Here is a 17,999-nt window from a genome sequence, read left to right as displayed (position 1 = left end):
TAAAGCTTCTGTTTGTTCTCAACTGCATCTTGTTTTTCCCATGGCCTCTTTGCAGCTGTAACCTCCGTAAACATTTCAAAGTAACAGAATGGGTGTTTTTATAGATAATAGTTATAGATAATGATCTCTCACAGGGTATCCAGCAGCATTTGTACAAACTGTGGATATAAACTGCATATGAACTGTGACCAGCACCTGAGAACAGTCCAGCAATGTATAATATTTAAAAGAAAATTGTGTCATCAACCTTACAGTTTACATGGAGATAAATGGACAAAGCAAACATGTCATGAGCAAATGTTAATGGCAATGTTGCTGGGATGTGACATCGGAAACCTCATTATGGCAGTTCAGTTATAATAGCAGCTCAGTATCGAAGATGAGGAAGAAGTATATAGTTTTTGTAGTTTGTATTGTGGTTAGGTTGGGGTCAATTCCTCTCACATCATCTTTGAAAGCAAACTAGTTCAAGTGGAATGTGAAGCTGTAAGGGAGGAAAATAATAAAGACTGCAGCCATTGATTGTCCCCTTAAAGGTCTTTTAGGCCTTCAAAGCACTGCTGTAGCAGTGCTTCAGAGACAAGTAGACATTCAACAAATGTCTACTTGTTATCTTGATCCAGTTCTTTAAGTGACACTTGTTAAATTCTAACCACATTTTCAAGTGTCTCCTTGTTATTTTCCACCTAGGGTTAATAGCTGCTCAGGAACACCGTGACCTTCTGCTCTTCAATGACAGCTTTTAAGCAGGTACACAGGGCTTGGGGGGAAAAAAGACAGAAACCATCACAATACAACCATGCATAAAAGCAGAGGACGAAACAATAATCTAAACTAAAAAACACCGTTAAAAGTTGTGAGCATGACTTTACCTGAAGATGAAGATGAAGAGCATGAGCAGCATGCAGAAGGTGGCCACATTGTCCATGGTCTTCATGAGGACCACCAGCTGTCTCCTCAAAGCTGGCATGAACCTAACCAGCTTTAGCACCCTCAGCAGTCTGAATGTCCTCAGCACAGACAAACCACCGTCAGACTGGCCAACAATCTCACATACACTGAGAAGAGAAACAGACCACACAGACAACCACAAAAAAGAAAGCGTCTTTAAATTTGCTTTTTAACGGTAGGTATTATGATTCCCAATGATATCGGGAGATCCAGTGCATTATGTACATTTTATATCCAATGCTGATGTTTTTAACAATCTTGCTTTCGTAATTCGAATGCAAACTCTAGTATGGCTAGGGAAAGTGATTATAATGAATAAAATAAGGTTCATTTTTGGCAGATAAACATAAACATAAACTCCAGTCTCATGCATGAAAATCAGCAACATACCCATCCACAACCCTGACCTCTACACACTGCATTACTACACTTGAGGTTCACTACTTGATGTGTTGGCACTGGACAGAAGGTAGGTGCCTGAGCAGCAACAGCCCAAATGACTGAGTGCATGCGGCACTGACCACAAAAAAAACCTGCCTCATCAATTGGCCAGGACCGAAAATGAAAATCCATGCTTGTTTGCAACAAAAGCAAACTTCCTGTCTTTGGTTCGCTGGATAGTCCATTTGTATTCCAATTGTAAGCGAGCTGCACCAGGATTCACTTGCAAGCGAACCAGGAAACGCTTTTTTAGGCGGACCGGCATTCACTTGTTTGGTCCACACCAGAGTTTTGATGAGCTTTCATGCCTGCCCAAATGAAGCGGACTATGTGGGGAAATGAACTCTGGTCCATTTAAAGCGGACCAAACTGCTCTATTGTGAAAGCCCAGAAATGCCCATAATGTCACATTTACAGCTTACAAGGGTTCTTTTTATACCAAACAAATTAAGAAAACAAAAAGAAATAAACTAAATTTATCACAAATTCTAGGGCAACAAAAATAATTCTTTCTTTATCTTATCTTGCAGTAATGTGGTCCACTTAAGAAGTTACTAAAGTTTTGGACATTACAAATCAAGCTCTTGCTTAAATACTTAATGACTTTCTTAATTGCTGTTTGCTGCCACAGAACAACCACAAAAGGAGGGTAACAAAGGTTTTATCTATTCTTTGGGTTCTTGATCATGAGCAGAGAACTATTTCCTAGTATAAAATCTGGCTTTAAAGAAATTTGTCCTCTAATGGTGGTGCTTATCAAAGGCTTTACTCAGCACATCAAAATAGCATCGGCTCTGCATTGGCAAAGATTGAATAGGGGCACTTTTACAGAGCACCTCTGGATGAATAGCTGACTACATTCAGATAGATGAAGAGAGGGAAATTGGTAGTGGAGCGAGAGATAAGAAGACAGATGTAGATATGTTCAATCGACATGTATCTTTCTGTGACGGGCTGCACATTTGATCTTCTTCAGTTTTAGCTGCTTTGATGTGTATTTGATCTCTGGATTATAATGGGGATCACAGACAAAGGCGCTCAGCCAGATGAATTGGAAAAAAAATCGCTATCAGATCAAACACAGAGCCATTTACCTGAAGCTCTAGGCACAAATACAACAAAAGACAAAACCTGGTTACTGACGCTTTGGCATCCAAATACATACAGGTGGTACATTTGTAGCAATGTAAAACGCAGATGACAATTTGACAAAGCGTGACATGAATAATTTAACTGATCTCTTTCCAGAACAGTCTGGCAGACCAAAAAAAGTATACCTCAATTACACTATTCAATATTTCAGAAACATTATATTTTTGTCCTCCAAAAGCTGCGTCTTTCTTTTTTCCCACTCCATCTGCCAAAATTCTGTATACGCTGGATATTTATATCATGTAATTACCTTATGATGACAATGATTCCATCAAAGACATTGTAGGGGTTTCTCAGGTAGCTGAAGGAGCCAAACGCAGTGATTTTGAGGATCATCTCCAAGGAGAACATGCTGGTGAAGACGATGTTGCAGATCTCCAGAACATTAGTGAGCTCCTCTGGCTGACAGAGGACAAAGAATTGGACAATGAAAAGAAGATATAAGGGTGAAGCAAGAGGAGAAAGGGAAGAGAAAGCAGAGAGAAAGTTTAAGCAGAACAATTTGAAAGTGCGCTAAAACCACATCGGCTCACATACCAACAATTAAACATTGCCGGAGGACGAAAAGATATATAGATATAGCATATACAGAGATAATCTTGCTTCCTCACAGCTCCGTTTGGGAAAATACAAACTTTAGCACCAAAAGAACAGAACAGGTCAGGTCATGTCAGTTCATGTTTACATGGTTAAACTTTGACTCAACTTTCCTCTGTCTAAGCTGTACTTTGGCAACCTCAGCTGTGCTTTTAGCTGAAATGTATGAAATGTGAAATGTAAAGTTATCATGCTATGTTACCATCATTCATTCTATGTTCACATTAAACTCTTAGCTGATGCTTGTTAAAGGCTATTTAGTACAGTATGTTAACAAATTCTAACATATTAACTAACATGTAAAATGCTACTAAGAGTTTGTGTGGTAACATATCATCATATTTGACTAAGACATTTGTATAATTAGCCTTTTTTTTTTTTTTGATGACCCACCCTACTCTGCCTCTGGTATTGTTACCAACCCTACCAACAAATGCAACGACTGCCAGTCAGAGGCAGAATAGGACAGGTGATGACTTCGCCATCCTGAGATAAAACATTTGAAATATAGTTTAGCATGCTGGAGGGGATTTAGTCAAAGTTTTCAATGCAACTTATTGTGTTGTGACACAATAGGTATGACTTGTTGGTGGTGCAGTATGAAAAGTCACTAGTGTTGGACAAATAGACCAGCCTACCAGTACCTACCAGTTGACCTTCCTATACAAGCATGTTTTAAGCAGTAGCATAGCTTATAATAATTAAATTAAATTTAAGGCAGAAGGTTGACAGAAGAAACTGAATGGAAAGCTGGTGAAGGAAAGGGAAATGAGCAGTAACAGGGTAATACGTGAGGAAATGAGAAGCAGTACAACAAATACAGGGGGAAATAAAATGCAAGTGTAGACATCTGCGGGAACATTGTGGTCCCTTTTGTCATACAGCCACAAATAAGCAGTCTCAGTCAATCAATACTTTGAGGAAATGAAAGGCAATCATCTAGTGTCACTCTCTCTCAAACACACACACTGAGTGTACTATACACACTTGCAGCAAGGCTAGAATGTTCAACTATATTTCTGGTAAAGAAATAAATAAAATAAAAATGAAAAACGCTACAGGCTTCACACAATTTAGTTCATACAGTAGTTTATCTCCATCTATCACTTGGTCTGTTCACCATAGATCCAATGTTGGAAAGGGCAAGAAGGAGGACATCAGTAGTAGAAAACTGTATTGGTTAGGTGCCATTTTAGAACAGTACTGACAAATACAATGACATGCAGTAAAATAGCTGGTACATTGTTCAAATGTGTCTGCTTTTCTAGTGCAGCAGCAGGTAGCAGGCAAACAAAACTCAACACATTTCCCCATCAATTATGGATGTTGCATATGCTGCAATTAAAAAGGTCCAACATTTTACTCCTGCTCCCTTGGAGACAACATTTTTGCTCCTTAGGTTAGTCTGGGGAGCTGTGATGTTATACTGTATACTCATTCAGTTCTGGAAGTTACAACATCAAAGCAATTATTCATTTACTGTGAGAATGATAAAATTAGCACCCAAACACGCTGCCAGTAAGTCCACTTATTCTTGTTACCACATGAACATTGGCAGGAACTGTTGGATACATTTCTTTTTTTGCCTCCCACCGTATGCCTTTACAATACATTTCATTTTCTTTTACTTGCTGTCAGTCTCACGTCGTTAATGTGCATCAATGTCTGTCTTTTCAGCAACTCTGACACTGTTTGAGTTCGTCTGTCTCTTTGTCTTTCTGTTTCTGTCGGGCTTTGCTCAATATAAAGAAGACCACACACATGCACACACACACACAAAGAGCTAAATTTGGCACAATCATGATTTCCAGCACATCACTATTCCACAGAGCTCCTCTGTAACTGCGATGACGCTTCTGACATTTCACCGCCCCAGAATCAATGAGCACTGTGTGTTTTACATTTACACGTCTGTCTGTGTGCATGTGTGTATTTGTTTGTACTGCTATATGTGTGTGTGTGTGTTTGTCAGCACTAATGAGTGTTTAGCTGTGTGAAAACATGGGCTAATGATGCATGCCCACCAGTGTCAGTAACAATATGATGGCTGACCGCTGTTTGCAGACCAGCCAAACAATGCTGGCAGCCCCTGGAGATCCATTACTGCAGTCTCATTACTGCAGACCTGTGAACAGATCTAAAGACTTTGTTTCATCGTCAGCTGATGTACGGAATAAAATAAGAAGTGTGGGGATATAATATCACCCTGAGGACTCATATTTGGTTTAGGAAAGTGAGCAATATGTGACTTTTAAAAACTCTTAAAGCAATATCACTTCCCTGATTTCAAACAGATCCTAAAAACAAACAATATTGTGAGCAAAAACTGCTATAGGTTTCAACATCTTCAGTGTTTACCATACGATACTGTATGCCCTTAAATGCTTATTAATAGTAATTTGGGTCACACAAAATTAGCATTGGCATGGTTTCTAAAATGCAAATGCAAACAGGTAATTCTGCCTACCAGGTAGCTTGTACTGTCCTTGTTTAAAATCTAAAACACTGCAGACTCGTTGTTTTCTATAAATCTGACACTCTTCGGACAATAAGCACTTTTATTTGTCGGATACTTACTGTATTCTACTGTACTTTACTTCTGCTCTATAAATGACAAGTCTGTTTTGTGCTGCAGGCATTATTTGTTGCTCTAAGACTTACACAGGAGGTGGTGTGGTGGGTGTACATATTGACTTTGACACCAGATCCCGTTGTTTGCATCTGTGTCCTACCAACAGCTAATGCAGATTCATTTTAACCATGTGATCTTTCCCTAACTATAACCAAGTAGTATTTGTTGCTTAAACTAGGGCATTCCTGTGATGTGTGGTCATTTTTATTTTTACTTAACTTTTAGCACCAAGCTCAACATTTTTAACCTTTTCACTGCTCTAATGCTTTTAGCATCTGATGCACAGTGAGTCTGACCTCTGTTAGTGCCACACAATTTTCACCTGTCTCATGTAATATTCCTGTTATAGTGAATAACCCAAAGCCATTGCTGTAGTATCATACATATATGTCAGTAATGTGATAATGGAAATCATAACAAACCTAAATCTTCTAATGCATCCCCTTGTGTCAATCCTAATACAGTCAGATACAGTTTCCTGTACAGAGCGTGAAACAAATGTTTCTTATTGAATCTCTTCAATAAGAGCTTTTTATGTTTCATCAGCAACTTTGGTTAATGTAGATTATAACGTCATTTAATAATCCTTAAATAGGGTCGGATGGTTATCTACAACATACATTTTAGAAGCAGGATTTCAGTAACTGCTCTTGGTATTTGCTCTCATTTTCAATTCTAAGACATCCACCTGTTTTCTGTTAATTCATTCATTGTCCCCTAATACCCATTTATGATTATAATCTTTTATTCATAATTACGATAATCATGATGGCTGTCGCTGCAACATCAATCTGGTCATCGTGTTCTGCTTCCACCTTAGCATCTAATTTCCAATCTAAGACAAATTGTTTGAACAAAGAATAAGTCTTGGGAAGTCAAAACAATATTACGAGATAATTATATAATGTAAAAAAGAAACAAATCACACTGCACATTTTTCTTGATCATTTTGAAAGAAGAATCTTGAAAAAATGGTTCCTAAATATGCAAATAATGACCACACACTTGACTTTTGGCAAAGGTTTTTGACTAAGAATGCAGCCAAAGTTATACATGTCGCTACTGAGATCAGTCAGAAATTGAAAGAACATATCTGTTTGGCTGCTTTAGCTGAAAAAACAACTTTCAAATTGTATGTTTTCACTTTTAACATGACAAGAGTTAAAGTTTTTAGGATGAAGACAAGGACTAAAGAATGTGTTTCACAAACCTGACACTATCTCAGGTCATGTTGGTCAGGGTTGCTCTAGTCTAACTTTCCATATGCAACAAAGAGCAGGACAGGTGTGCTAATATTACCCTAAACTCTGATCTGATCACACAAAAGAGCATCCAGGACCGGCTTCTGAACAAAGAGGAAATACAACACAGTGTATATAGAGATTTTCTGATTAATAATCTTAGTTAGCATGGCATGTAAAGATTGCAGCTTATGTTAGAGCAAAAAAAACAAAAAAAAAAAACAAACAACATATAGAACATAATGCATTCCTTACTCTTCCTACACACCACATGTAATGAGAGAAGGTAGAGAAATATTGTTTTTGAGGTGCTCTGCTATAGATCTAATTTAATTGATATGAAATGTGTCAATGTGGGGGCCATCCTAAAACATCTAACACTCTTTCAAATAAACACACTTTATAAATTATGTCTGGTTGCCTGCCAAAGTGCTTGGTGGCCTACATCATATCTGCTACAGCCCAGAAACTTAAAAAAAAAAGCATTTGGCTGGCATTTTGGCTCACATTGGTCATCTGTTGTTCCTATAACAGACCTATAGAGCACAGGTGTCGTAGGACAGATGGAAGCACCTCACAACGGGCTGAGGATTGGAGAGATGATACAGATTAGGCCTCTGATACCACTGTTCAAACAGAGGGAGGCATGACTCCAGTTTGCTAAACAGACGGTGGAACCTCAGACATTCCAGCTAGCTATTTCCTCCCCATTAAAGGAGCAAAGTCTCTGTCTGCCTCTCTCGTTCTGTCTCTCTCTATTTTTAGCCGCCCCTGAGATGAGAGACGACCCACCACTGCGGCGATGGCAGGCGTGAGTGGGCGATGGTATAGCAAGAGCGAGAAATATTGATATAAAGACAAAGAGTGTAGAAGGCAGAGCGACAGCAGGGACAGGAAATAGAAGGCGAAAAAAAGGGGGGTTAAAAGAAAGTATGAGGCATCTTTTTTTTTATATATCACTAAGAGATTTTGGTGAGTGTGATAGGAACCAAAAGTTTGTTAAGTAGCCCTGCCTATATACTGCTCTGAGCAGAAACACATTATACCGGAATTATGAAGGGAGAGAATAACATAAGACAGAGAGATAGATATACAGGAAAAAGAATATAGTGAGGTTTACATTGCGAAAAGGTGACAACGAGTGACAGGGAGAGACACTAAAAGAGACTTGGATTGCAAACAACATGGTTGTCAGTTCACTCTCAAACAATTGTAGGAAGAAAGAGTGACAGCAAGTCATGTTTCTGCAGGCGAATCCTTTGTTTAATTACTTTGTCATAAATCTATATTGTTAGTTTGTTAGTACATGCTAATTGGGTGGCAAAAAACTTAAGATAAACACGCATATAGTAAATAAACAACAAGACAACAACTACAATACATTAACTCCAGCATTATCACTAATGGATGAAACATCCCTCCAGGCATTGCTAGATTGTTTTGTTCCTGTTCCCATTCAGCTACAAGTTGTAAAAGCCAGAGAAGCTAAGAATGTTTCTAATTGGGTCTCATTATTTTTCCTCTTGGCAGCCTGAGGAGTTGTTGATAGAATAAAAGCATGTGATTGATGACTATGAAAAGTTAGGACTGAATGTTTCATGGTTTTCAAAGAGTCTGGTAATATTCATCCATTTTCTGTAACCACTATCCTTATCAGGGTCGTCGGGGGGCCACTGGATGATACACCCTGGAAAGGTTGCCAGTTCGTCACAGGGCTGACACAAAGAGACAAACAACCATTCACACTCACATACCTACTTTAGAATGACCAATTAACCTGAATGTTTTTGGACAAAGAAAGGCCCAAGCCATGATTTGAACCAGGAACCTTCATGTTGCCATGTGCTAATATTCTATGTGGAAATAAAAAGTCCAAATTCAACAAAAAAGCAAAAAGGAAACTTTTGTGTGTGTGTGTGTGGGTGTGTGTGGGTGTGTGTGTGTGTGTGTGTGTGTGTGTGTGTGTGTGTGAGTAGCCTAACCTTTCAATAACACTTAGGCCTAAAAGCTTTTTATTTAAAAAAAAAAAAAAAGAAAGAAAGAAAGAAAAAAAAATCACAGCTGAACTTTTAATTCTCTTCTCTTTTGCTCCTCAAACAGTGTGAGTCTTCCATCTTTGGCATTCTGTTTCGAGTGATGATTGTCTTTTGACTCCTTTATGCCGTGGTAATGGCTAGAATTTTGGTTTTTGGAACATTTTGTCCTTTAATTAAAACACAAAAGCAACTTGGACATTTCTGTGCTGGATAACTTTTTATGACCATTAAAACAGCTAGCTTTGATTTGCTGTTAAGTCCTCGTCTGTGCCATGATGTCATAATTGACAACAATTTGTCAACAGATGTGTGAAAAACACATCTGTGATGCTGAAAACAGACAGCTGTGGAAAAGAAACAGATAGACAAAGAATGGCAGAGGTGACGCAAAAATGAAAGAGGTTATGTCAAAGAAAAGTGTGACTTAAAGACCAAAAGCATTTCAAACTTTTCTGCAACACAGAAGAAAAAAAGCGGCAGCTGTATGTACCTGCTCGTGGTGCTCAATGCCCATGCTGATGGTGTTGATCAGGATGGCAATCATAATGCCTCGATTGAAGTACTTGCTCTCCACGATTCCCCACAGCTTCATCCTTATGTCGTGCCACACATCCTTGCAACTTTTCTTCTGATTCTTCTGACCTTTCTTGTCCTTCTCCTTACTACTGCAATGTTCCCCCTCCCTGTCCGTTTCCTCCACAGCTCCCTCCTCTGCTTCATCGTTTGTACTGTGAACTGGTCCTACCCCATCGGTAAGTGACAAGGCTGCGGCACACTGAGGACAGCCGGCGGTGGCAGAGGCGGTGGTGAGGGCCATGGGTGAGGCGTGGTCTGGTTTATTATGGTGGGGACAGGGGGCTCCTAAAATGGTGCAAAGGTCAAAGAGTCAGTGTTTAAAGCATGCATCTGAATACTACTGTCTCAAGATTTTCACAGTTACATACCGTGCCTCCTCATTGCTCTCCTCTCACGTCCTCCTCTTCCATTGGCTTTTCTCTCCCTCCCTTCTCCTCCTCCTCTACCTCTACCGACACCCCGGAAGCCACGAGGTTTACCCCTCAGGGTGTTAAAAAGGGCAACAGTTTTCCTCCTGGCCTTGCGGAGGACGTGGCAGACCAGCTGGAAGAGCTCTTCATAGCAGTCCCCGGGTTCACTGGCCATGGTAGAGTTGGACGAACACTCTGCTCGCTGCTTCTGCATCAGCTGGTGCTCCCTTTGCTTGGTCTCTGAGAACTGGGTGGCGATGACCACGAGGCACAGGTTGATCATAAAGAAGGAACCCACCTGGGAGGATGAGAGCCATACATTGAAATACAGTTTTTTTTAAGACCCACGTGTTTGTGATCCCACCATATGTAAAATGTTTTTGAGTGTTACATTTGTAAACACTGGCATGAAATAGTCCTACAGTCATAATCTGAGCTATTAGCGGTCAGTTTCTGCCAACTAATATCACTGAATAAAGAACTCACAGCAAGATGGCTTGAGGCCAGTGGAGTTTAGCTGTTGCTACCTCTAGACTATTAGTCCACACATAACACATTGTACAATATGGTTGCAAACAAAACTGCTGTGTTTTCAGTGTATCCCCTGTCTTTTCTTTAGGAGTATGATGAGAATGTGCTTCCACAATCAGCGAGTTTAAGAACAACCAATGTTAACCTATGAGGAGATAAGCACAAACACCTACTATATACCTCGATACTGTTGCTGTTGTAATAACATTTTCTTTATTCATTTTCTTCTATTTTCATCATAACTTAAATCTTAGATTAAAGAATTACCCTGAAATATCATATGATTTTGAGAAATAACCCACAAGTGTCAAGGATTATGTTTTAATATTGAAACTTAACATATTCTAACCTAGGTTGGTACTAGTACGAGTTTCCAAGTAGAGGAAGCTATTTGGATCAGAGTTAAAAGTCGCATTCATTTTCTCCACAGTGCAGATGTTGCATGATTCACTGTTGGAGTACTTCCACAGATTGGATGGACATGAAACCCCTGTTTGAGTCATCCACCAGGAGAGAAAGGGCTTTACAAGAGGGGAATGATAATGAGGATAGAAGTGAAAAATGTACTCATGTCTAATCTACTGAACCTTGTGTTTAATTGTGAATGTATGCTTATTTAAGTGTTTGCTCTCTGGTGTGAAGTATTTGTATGTTCTGTATATCTGGGAAACATGTATATGAAGAACCAAAATCACAATCTCCCCCTAAGCCTAAGAGATAGCCAAATTAAAAGCTATGCTAAACTGACACTACAATCAATTTACTTTTAGTTTCAACTATGGCCTTGTGTTGGATATCAAACTGCAACAATTAATTATTTGGAATACGCTACAGCTCTGATTTGTGCCTCTAAAACTAATGATCATGATCATATAGGATTGTTACATTCAGTGTCCAGCATCCTCTTGTTTCAATGTTTGAGAATGTTATTAAAAGGAAAACAGGAGGAATGTACATGCTAAGAAAAACAGAAAGATACTTTCTTAATAAACAATTTAAAGGTCCAGTGTGTACGATTGCAGGCCTCATGCATGTTTGTCATGCATGTACAATCACCTTAAATCTCTTTGTTTTTGTTTCTTCATCATCTATTTATATCTACAGTGGGAGCGGGTCCTCTTCCATGGAGACTGCCATGTTGAAACACAGTGTTTCTATGGTAGCCCTGAACAAACAAACTAAATACTCACTCTAGACAGTTCCTTTCAAGTGTTGTTTCTCCTCTACACTAAGTAGGCGAGGGTGATGTGAGGAGATTGCAATGCAACAGATACGGCACTAGATACGACTAAATCCTACACATTGGGCCTTAAATAATTAATGCTGGTTTACACAGGAATAATGCTATCAGCATATTGTTATAATAACAATAAAGCGTGTGTGTGTGTGTGTGTGTGTGTGTGTGTGTGTGTGTGCGTGCGTGCGTGCGTGCGTGTGTGTGTGTGTGTGTGTGTGTGTGTGTGAATCCAAATTAGGCAAATAGTCATGTGTGAATGAGTGTTTGCATCATGGCATCACATGCTGAGACGTACACAACTTACATAGTTAGATGTGTATGTCACTGTCGTGATTGAGGAAAACACAGTTTTCACAGACTACAGTATATACAAGTAATATTTAAAAGACAAGAAAAGTCAGTGGAAAAAAAGAAGTCATCATATTCACCCCATTGTCTTACTCATCATCTATTTCTATTACTGCTGAACTCACACTAGGATTTCTTTAACTAAAAGCCGATCTCTGATCTACGCTACTTTGTCAAATTTAACCAAGTTCAATTCTATTGCAGTCATTGTTCAAACTTTAATATGTGAATAAAATATTGTGTTTTTTGTGTCAGAAAGCTGTAAGGTATGTGTGTTGCATGTTTTGGTCTCACTCTCTTTACAGGAGATAGCAGGTGAGACGAATATAGAAGGAGAGAGAAAAGAGGAGAAGAAAAAGGGCAAGGTCACCCAGAGAAGCAGAGCTAATGTGGACAAAAAAAGAGGAGGAGAGAGAAAGAGAGAGGGAGGGGGAAGATGGGAAGTCTAACGCTCTCTAGGCTGTGATCAATAGTGATTGTGAAGCCTGATAACCCCCTTCTGCTCTCCATCTGAACCACTGTGACAGAGACCATGGAAGAGCTGGATAAAACGTGTGTGCAAGCAGACTTATGTGTGTGTGTGTGTGTGTGTGTGTGTGTGTCAATGTGTGTTTTGTGTGTAACGCTGCTCTTCATTGATCCAAAGCAGAGATTTGTGGTCAGACTGGCTGGTTTTTAATGCCACCTCTACGGACTCGCGGGCTGAAAGGGAGGCACTGGGTCCCAGCACCCGTTCAGCACCCTCGCTGATCCCATCAAATATTTATACTCACACTCTGCTGGAGCCGCTGAAATACAATTAGATTAGTGTGTGGGTCTGTGTGTGTGTGTATGTCTGCAGCAAAGTGACATTAATGACTATGTGTGAGATGCAATGAGTATGTGTGGATGACAGTGAATGCATGCACTGTGTGTGAGAGTTTGTCACTGAGCAAGCCCCCATTTTTTAAAAGAATTACAATGAGTCATCTGTTATTTATATGTTTTATGGTCAAATAAGTTGGTGCATCTTTTATCTTGACTTTGCCTTATTATTATTATTCTTTTTTTTGTATTTTTTTTTTACTACTATTTATTTTTATTATTTATTAAATTGTGAATTATTTATTTTTCTTGGTGTTGTTCTTCCAATGTTCTATTAGTTTAATCTTGTAAAATGTGAAACTCAATAAAAAAGGTGAATCATAAAAAAAAATTACAATGACTCCTGAATATTAAACTCTACTAATCAATATTTCTTAACAAGGAATGTGAAAGGCAGATCTACAGAACTTTTTAGCCTCTTATTATCTTGTTTTTAGGCGGTTTTGCGTGGTTAGACACTCAGTTATTCTCACTTTGTTTTCTGTAATGTTTTTACTAAAACTGACTTTGATAAGCCAACAAGGATACAAGGATCAATCTAATGGTAAGTTGATGAAGAAATTCTGACATCAAGCTGCTAAACATTAAGATATATCTTTCTCAGGAGTTAATACAGATCGAACCATTGCTAAAAGAAGAATCAGTGTAGGACTTACATTCATCAAATGAACAGAAACATGACAAATGTTGCAGTGTGTTAGCTGGTATTGTAACCACACCACTGTTTGCTACTCAGAAACTTTATCAGCATATGTTGGATCATCTGTGTCTCTGCACCTTATTTGGTTGTGCCAAAAGTAGTAAGCTATTCGCATGGACAATCAGAATACCTTAGAGACCTGGAACAACCAAGATTATGTTCTCACTGTGAAATCAGTTTGAGTAAAACATTTGTGATTTTAACAGTTCCACCTGCAGTACAACCGGCACAAAACAGGGTTACATAAGAGTGCGGTAATTTATTATTCAGGTATGAAATGTGGACACTGACAGTGCATGAGAAATAAGTAATAAAACACACTGTTCCTGCCACGGTAAAAGAGCTCCAACAAAAGCTGAATCTGTGCATCACCTCCACCATGAACAGACATAAACAGTGCACTTTAATAAAACACAGAACATGGAAACACTACTTTTCTAGCAACCCTTTAAGAGCCACCGGAAACCCAACTCCAACTATAACTATGTAATTTAGGGTCTTATGCACATATTAGTATTAGTATTAGACAGTACTTTTAATCCAAATACAAAATACTGTCATTAAACTTGAATACTTTCTAGGCTACATTGCTTACCTTCCAAAATAAGTTCTTTTTTGAACTGGGTTTTCTAAAAGTGGATGTTTATTTTCACCCTTAATGAGGTTTAATGAGACACCCAGTGTGTCATGATATGCACTTTTACCATGTAAAGTCAAATTTACAGAGGCTTTAAACGTAAAGTGCCTTTATACAACAACTATTGTAGTGATTCCAGTCAGGTTTTGTTTATGGCTTACAAATGTAGCAAATGTAATTTAGATTAATTTCAAATATGGACCATACGTTTCTAAAACATATACCAGAGTATGTACGTCACATTACAGGTTCTCACAAATCAGAATAGTCTTTGTAGTAAAGGTAGAAATGGTTATATATCAACTAAACCATAGACAAATTTGCTGTTGTGCGTCCATAAACCACATGCACAGTAACAGGTGGGGGTATTACATGAGTTCAATGAACAGGTGTTTGTGTCCATATCCATGTATGGGCTGATGTTAATACCAGGGGTTAGGGAGGGCAAATAGAGGGCTTGCACAGCGTCAAATCAAAAGGCTTATCGCACTGTGTGGCTTTGTAACAAAACAGGATGAGGCTGGCATTTCTGGATGTTAAACCTTAATTCCACAGGGCCAAGCTATTTTCTATGGAAAGCCTTTAATTCCACTGACTCCTCTTGTGTAAACTGCCCTACATGAGGGTAATCAGTACACACCATCTCTCAAACCCTCTCCATCTTCATATCGCTTTTTTCATCTGTCTCTCCATCTGTCACACTCTCTCTCTTTTCGTCTCTCTCATCAATGTGTTCATCTCCCTTCTAGCGCCCTGGTATCACTCACTCTTCATCACACCCTTACCTCTCTCTCGCGGTTCAATTCGATTTTAACATGCTTAATCTGCATGAGCGTTGCGTGAGTGGAATTGTCAAAGCATCCAGACGCAAACTGAACTCCTCTCTCCGCCTATATCTCTCCTTCTGTCGCTCACTCGCTTCCGTCTCGCCATGCTTAGTGTCATGCACTATTAAAGGAAATATAATTAAAAGTCTCTTCATCTGTCTGCTAGTGAGATGAGGACAAGCTGGGATATGAACAGAACTTTTAACATGCGAATAGTAATGCTCAAATTGCATTCCTCCACTTGGTCTGTTTGTGAGACAAGCCTTGAGAGTTGCTGCAGCATCAAAACGAACAAGTGTCAGACTGTCAAATCATGTTTCTGTGGGGGGGAAAGGACAGACATGCAAATCCTACTATCGTTTAGATAATGTTCAGGCCTTTGTGTGTAAGTGGAACATTTTTCTTTGAATTCCAACAATTGAATTGGTTTTGTTCCTGAATCTGTAGAATGGTTCGAGTTAATGATTTAATTTGTGAAATACTTTACACATACCATAGAGGTTTTACACAAACATCATGACAAGACACTCACAGCTCCTGAGCATAAGAATAAAGTAAAAACAGAGAGAAACTGTGGTACATTTCTGGTCTTTTTAGTATTCTAAAGATGTTTTCTTAGGTGATCTGGAAGTGGTCTGCTAACCATTCCCGGAGTTTGCTTTGACTTAACTAAAAGACTTTATTCAAGTCTTTAATTTCTTTTAAAAGTGGTTTCTGCCCTCTTTATTTGTATTTTAATATCTTATGCTGTCTGCTACTGAATATTTTAATGCATCATGTGAAGAGCAGCTTTTCTTTCTGAAATGTACTGTATGCACAAACCTGCCTTCCCTTATTGCAAAAGCATTTTTATTCTAAAGGCTGGGGGACAGAAAGACATACTGTATGACACACTGATAAACTCGATGCTGTGATCAGTGGGCCTGCTCCGACCATGTGAGCCCAGGGGACATGCTGAGGGATTCACTCTAATTGATAACATTTAAGATCAAAGAGGGAGACCAACATGTGTGCACTTTCCCTCTCCCGTTCTCTAATCCTCCCTCTGATTTCATGCAGACACTCGAGTCCATCATCACCACCTCCTGGTTTCTTCTCTTTTATCGACCCATCCACCACCCATCCCTAGTTCACTTCTTCCCTTTTCATCAGCTTCACTCTTAAGCTCGCTCGCCATCTTCCTCCTCGCTTTCCCTCTCTCCTCCATTTTCCTTCCATCCATTTATTTTCATCATCCATCCTCCCTTTGATCTTTGATACTCTCCACCAACCCTTACTCCTGTCCCCAGTAATTTCCTTGTCCTTTCCTCCTCCCTCCACCACCCTGCCTCAGTGATGTTTACACATCAAATGGAACTACTATATCACAAATTGTCTGTAGCAAGGCAATTTCTGGTTGATGGAGAGATGAGAGAGTGAATAGTGTCCCAACAGTGAATCTAGGAAAAATGTGGGAAAAGGCCTTTTTCCATGCATGTGTGTCAATAAATGTGTTATATAACTGATAACTATTTTTAAGACTTGTGGAGCTAGATAAGTAGGAATGACAGCTGGATTACCGAGTGGACCATGACATTAAAAATTCTGCTGAGCCAGTGGGGTCAGTCACGGCAGTTTAGTATAAGCAGATACAATATGAGTCGCTGAGTATCTGCTCTTTGCTTGGGTGAGAGTGGGAGTTAAAGGCGGCTTAAAGGTAAGTTAGGTCAGGGCAAGAGAACGGTGTCGTCTGTCACGGGGCTCAGTAGATTAATGACGGCACAGCCCGATACCCACTGCTGGGCTTAGTGATAGGTCAAAACATCATTTAAAAAGAATACTTGGTTTCCAGAGGAATTGCTCACTAAACTTTTGGCACCTTTTACTGTGTATTAATAACAGGTGTGTGTGCCTCCTTTGAAAGGTTATGTGTGTGTTTCCGCGTGACTGGGAATAATGAGTAGAGTGACAGATACATGAATGATGCTCAGCGAGGATGGGGAGATGAAATGAAGGTGGATAAGGGGAGCCGGGAGGTGGCAGAGATGAAAGGGAAGAGACGGAAGGAGGCAGGGACGGAAGTGTTGGCAGAGGCAAGGGTTGATAGATGGCAGGAAAAGGTAAGAAAGGTGGGGTGGCAAAGAGCAGAGATTGACAGATTTATGGTGATGAAGAGAGTAATGGAAGAAAGAATGGAGGTGTAAGAAATGAAGGGAGTGCTGGTGAGACAAGAGGAGAGAGGAGAGGCAGAGCTTGCGTCTGAATCTGAAGGCAGGCAATTAAAAGTGTAATAAAAAGACAAGACAGCCTCTGGCTTGAGGAAGTAACCAGGACTGGCAGTCACACTGCATTATGATAACACTTTTGCATGCACACATCCTCTCCGACAGGATAAAAAAAGAAATATACTGAGGAGAACACGCATCAACAGTCACACACAAGAGCAATACACACCCAGTGTGGCACACACTTGAATTAATAAGTGTTTTATAAAAACAAAAGAGGGGAGAGGGGGGATTCTTCTGGGATTTCAGCTTAGCTTTCACTCTGACACTGACAGCCTGTAGTGTGTATTTGCTTACGTATGTGTGTCCGCATTGGTACTACAGTACGTGAGTGGGCTGACTACTACAACTTCACTGCATGTCTGTGTATTAATAAGTGTGTATCTGTGTGTATTATAACTCAATATTAGCTTTTTTCCAAAGTGGGATTGGACTCTAATGATATCGTTTCATCATATAAATTGTGAAATTAAATGAATGATTCCAAGCATGTTTTAATTAAAAACCAACAACATTAGTTTTTTTTTTTTTTTGGTTTGCTTTTTTTCTAATTTA

The 17,999-nt window shown here is 39.4% G+C and overlaps 1 protein-coding gene across 1 annotated transcript in view; it reads right to left on the bottom strand.

Annotated features, from left to right (window-relative positions):
- The window catches only part of LOC104925983 (voltage-dependent T-type calcium channel subunit alpha-1I), a 128,627-nt gene that overhangs the window by 69,586 nt on the left and 41,042 nt on the right, over positions 1–17,999 (bottom strand). Inside the window, exons 7-10 of the mRNA XM_027282657.1 lie at positions 9,995–10,334; positions 9,541–9,911; positions 2,795–2,946; positions 873–1,058 (exon numbers count right to left, since the gene is read on the bottom strand). Of these exons, the coding sequence (XP_027138458.1) occupies positions 873–1,058; positions 2,795–2,946; positions 9,541–9,911; positions 9,995–10,334 (1,049 nt within the window). The remainder of the gene's footprint in view (positions 1–872; positions 1,059–2,794; positions 2,947–9,540; positions 9,912–9,994; positions 10,335–17,999) is intronic.

This window comes from Larimichthys crocea, chromosome X (assembly GCF_000972845.2).
Source record: "Larimichthys crocea isolate SSNF chromosome X, L_crocea_2.0, whole genome shotgun sequence".
Classification (NCBI taxonomy): domain Eukaryota; kingdom Metazoa; phylum Chordata; class Actinopteri; family Sciaenidae; genus Larimichthys; species Larimichthys crocea.
The sequence above is the reverse complement of the archived record's forward strand: the minus strand, read 5'-3'. Positions and strand labels throughout refer to the sequence as shown.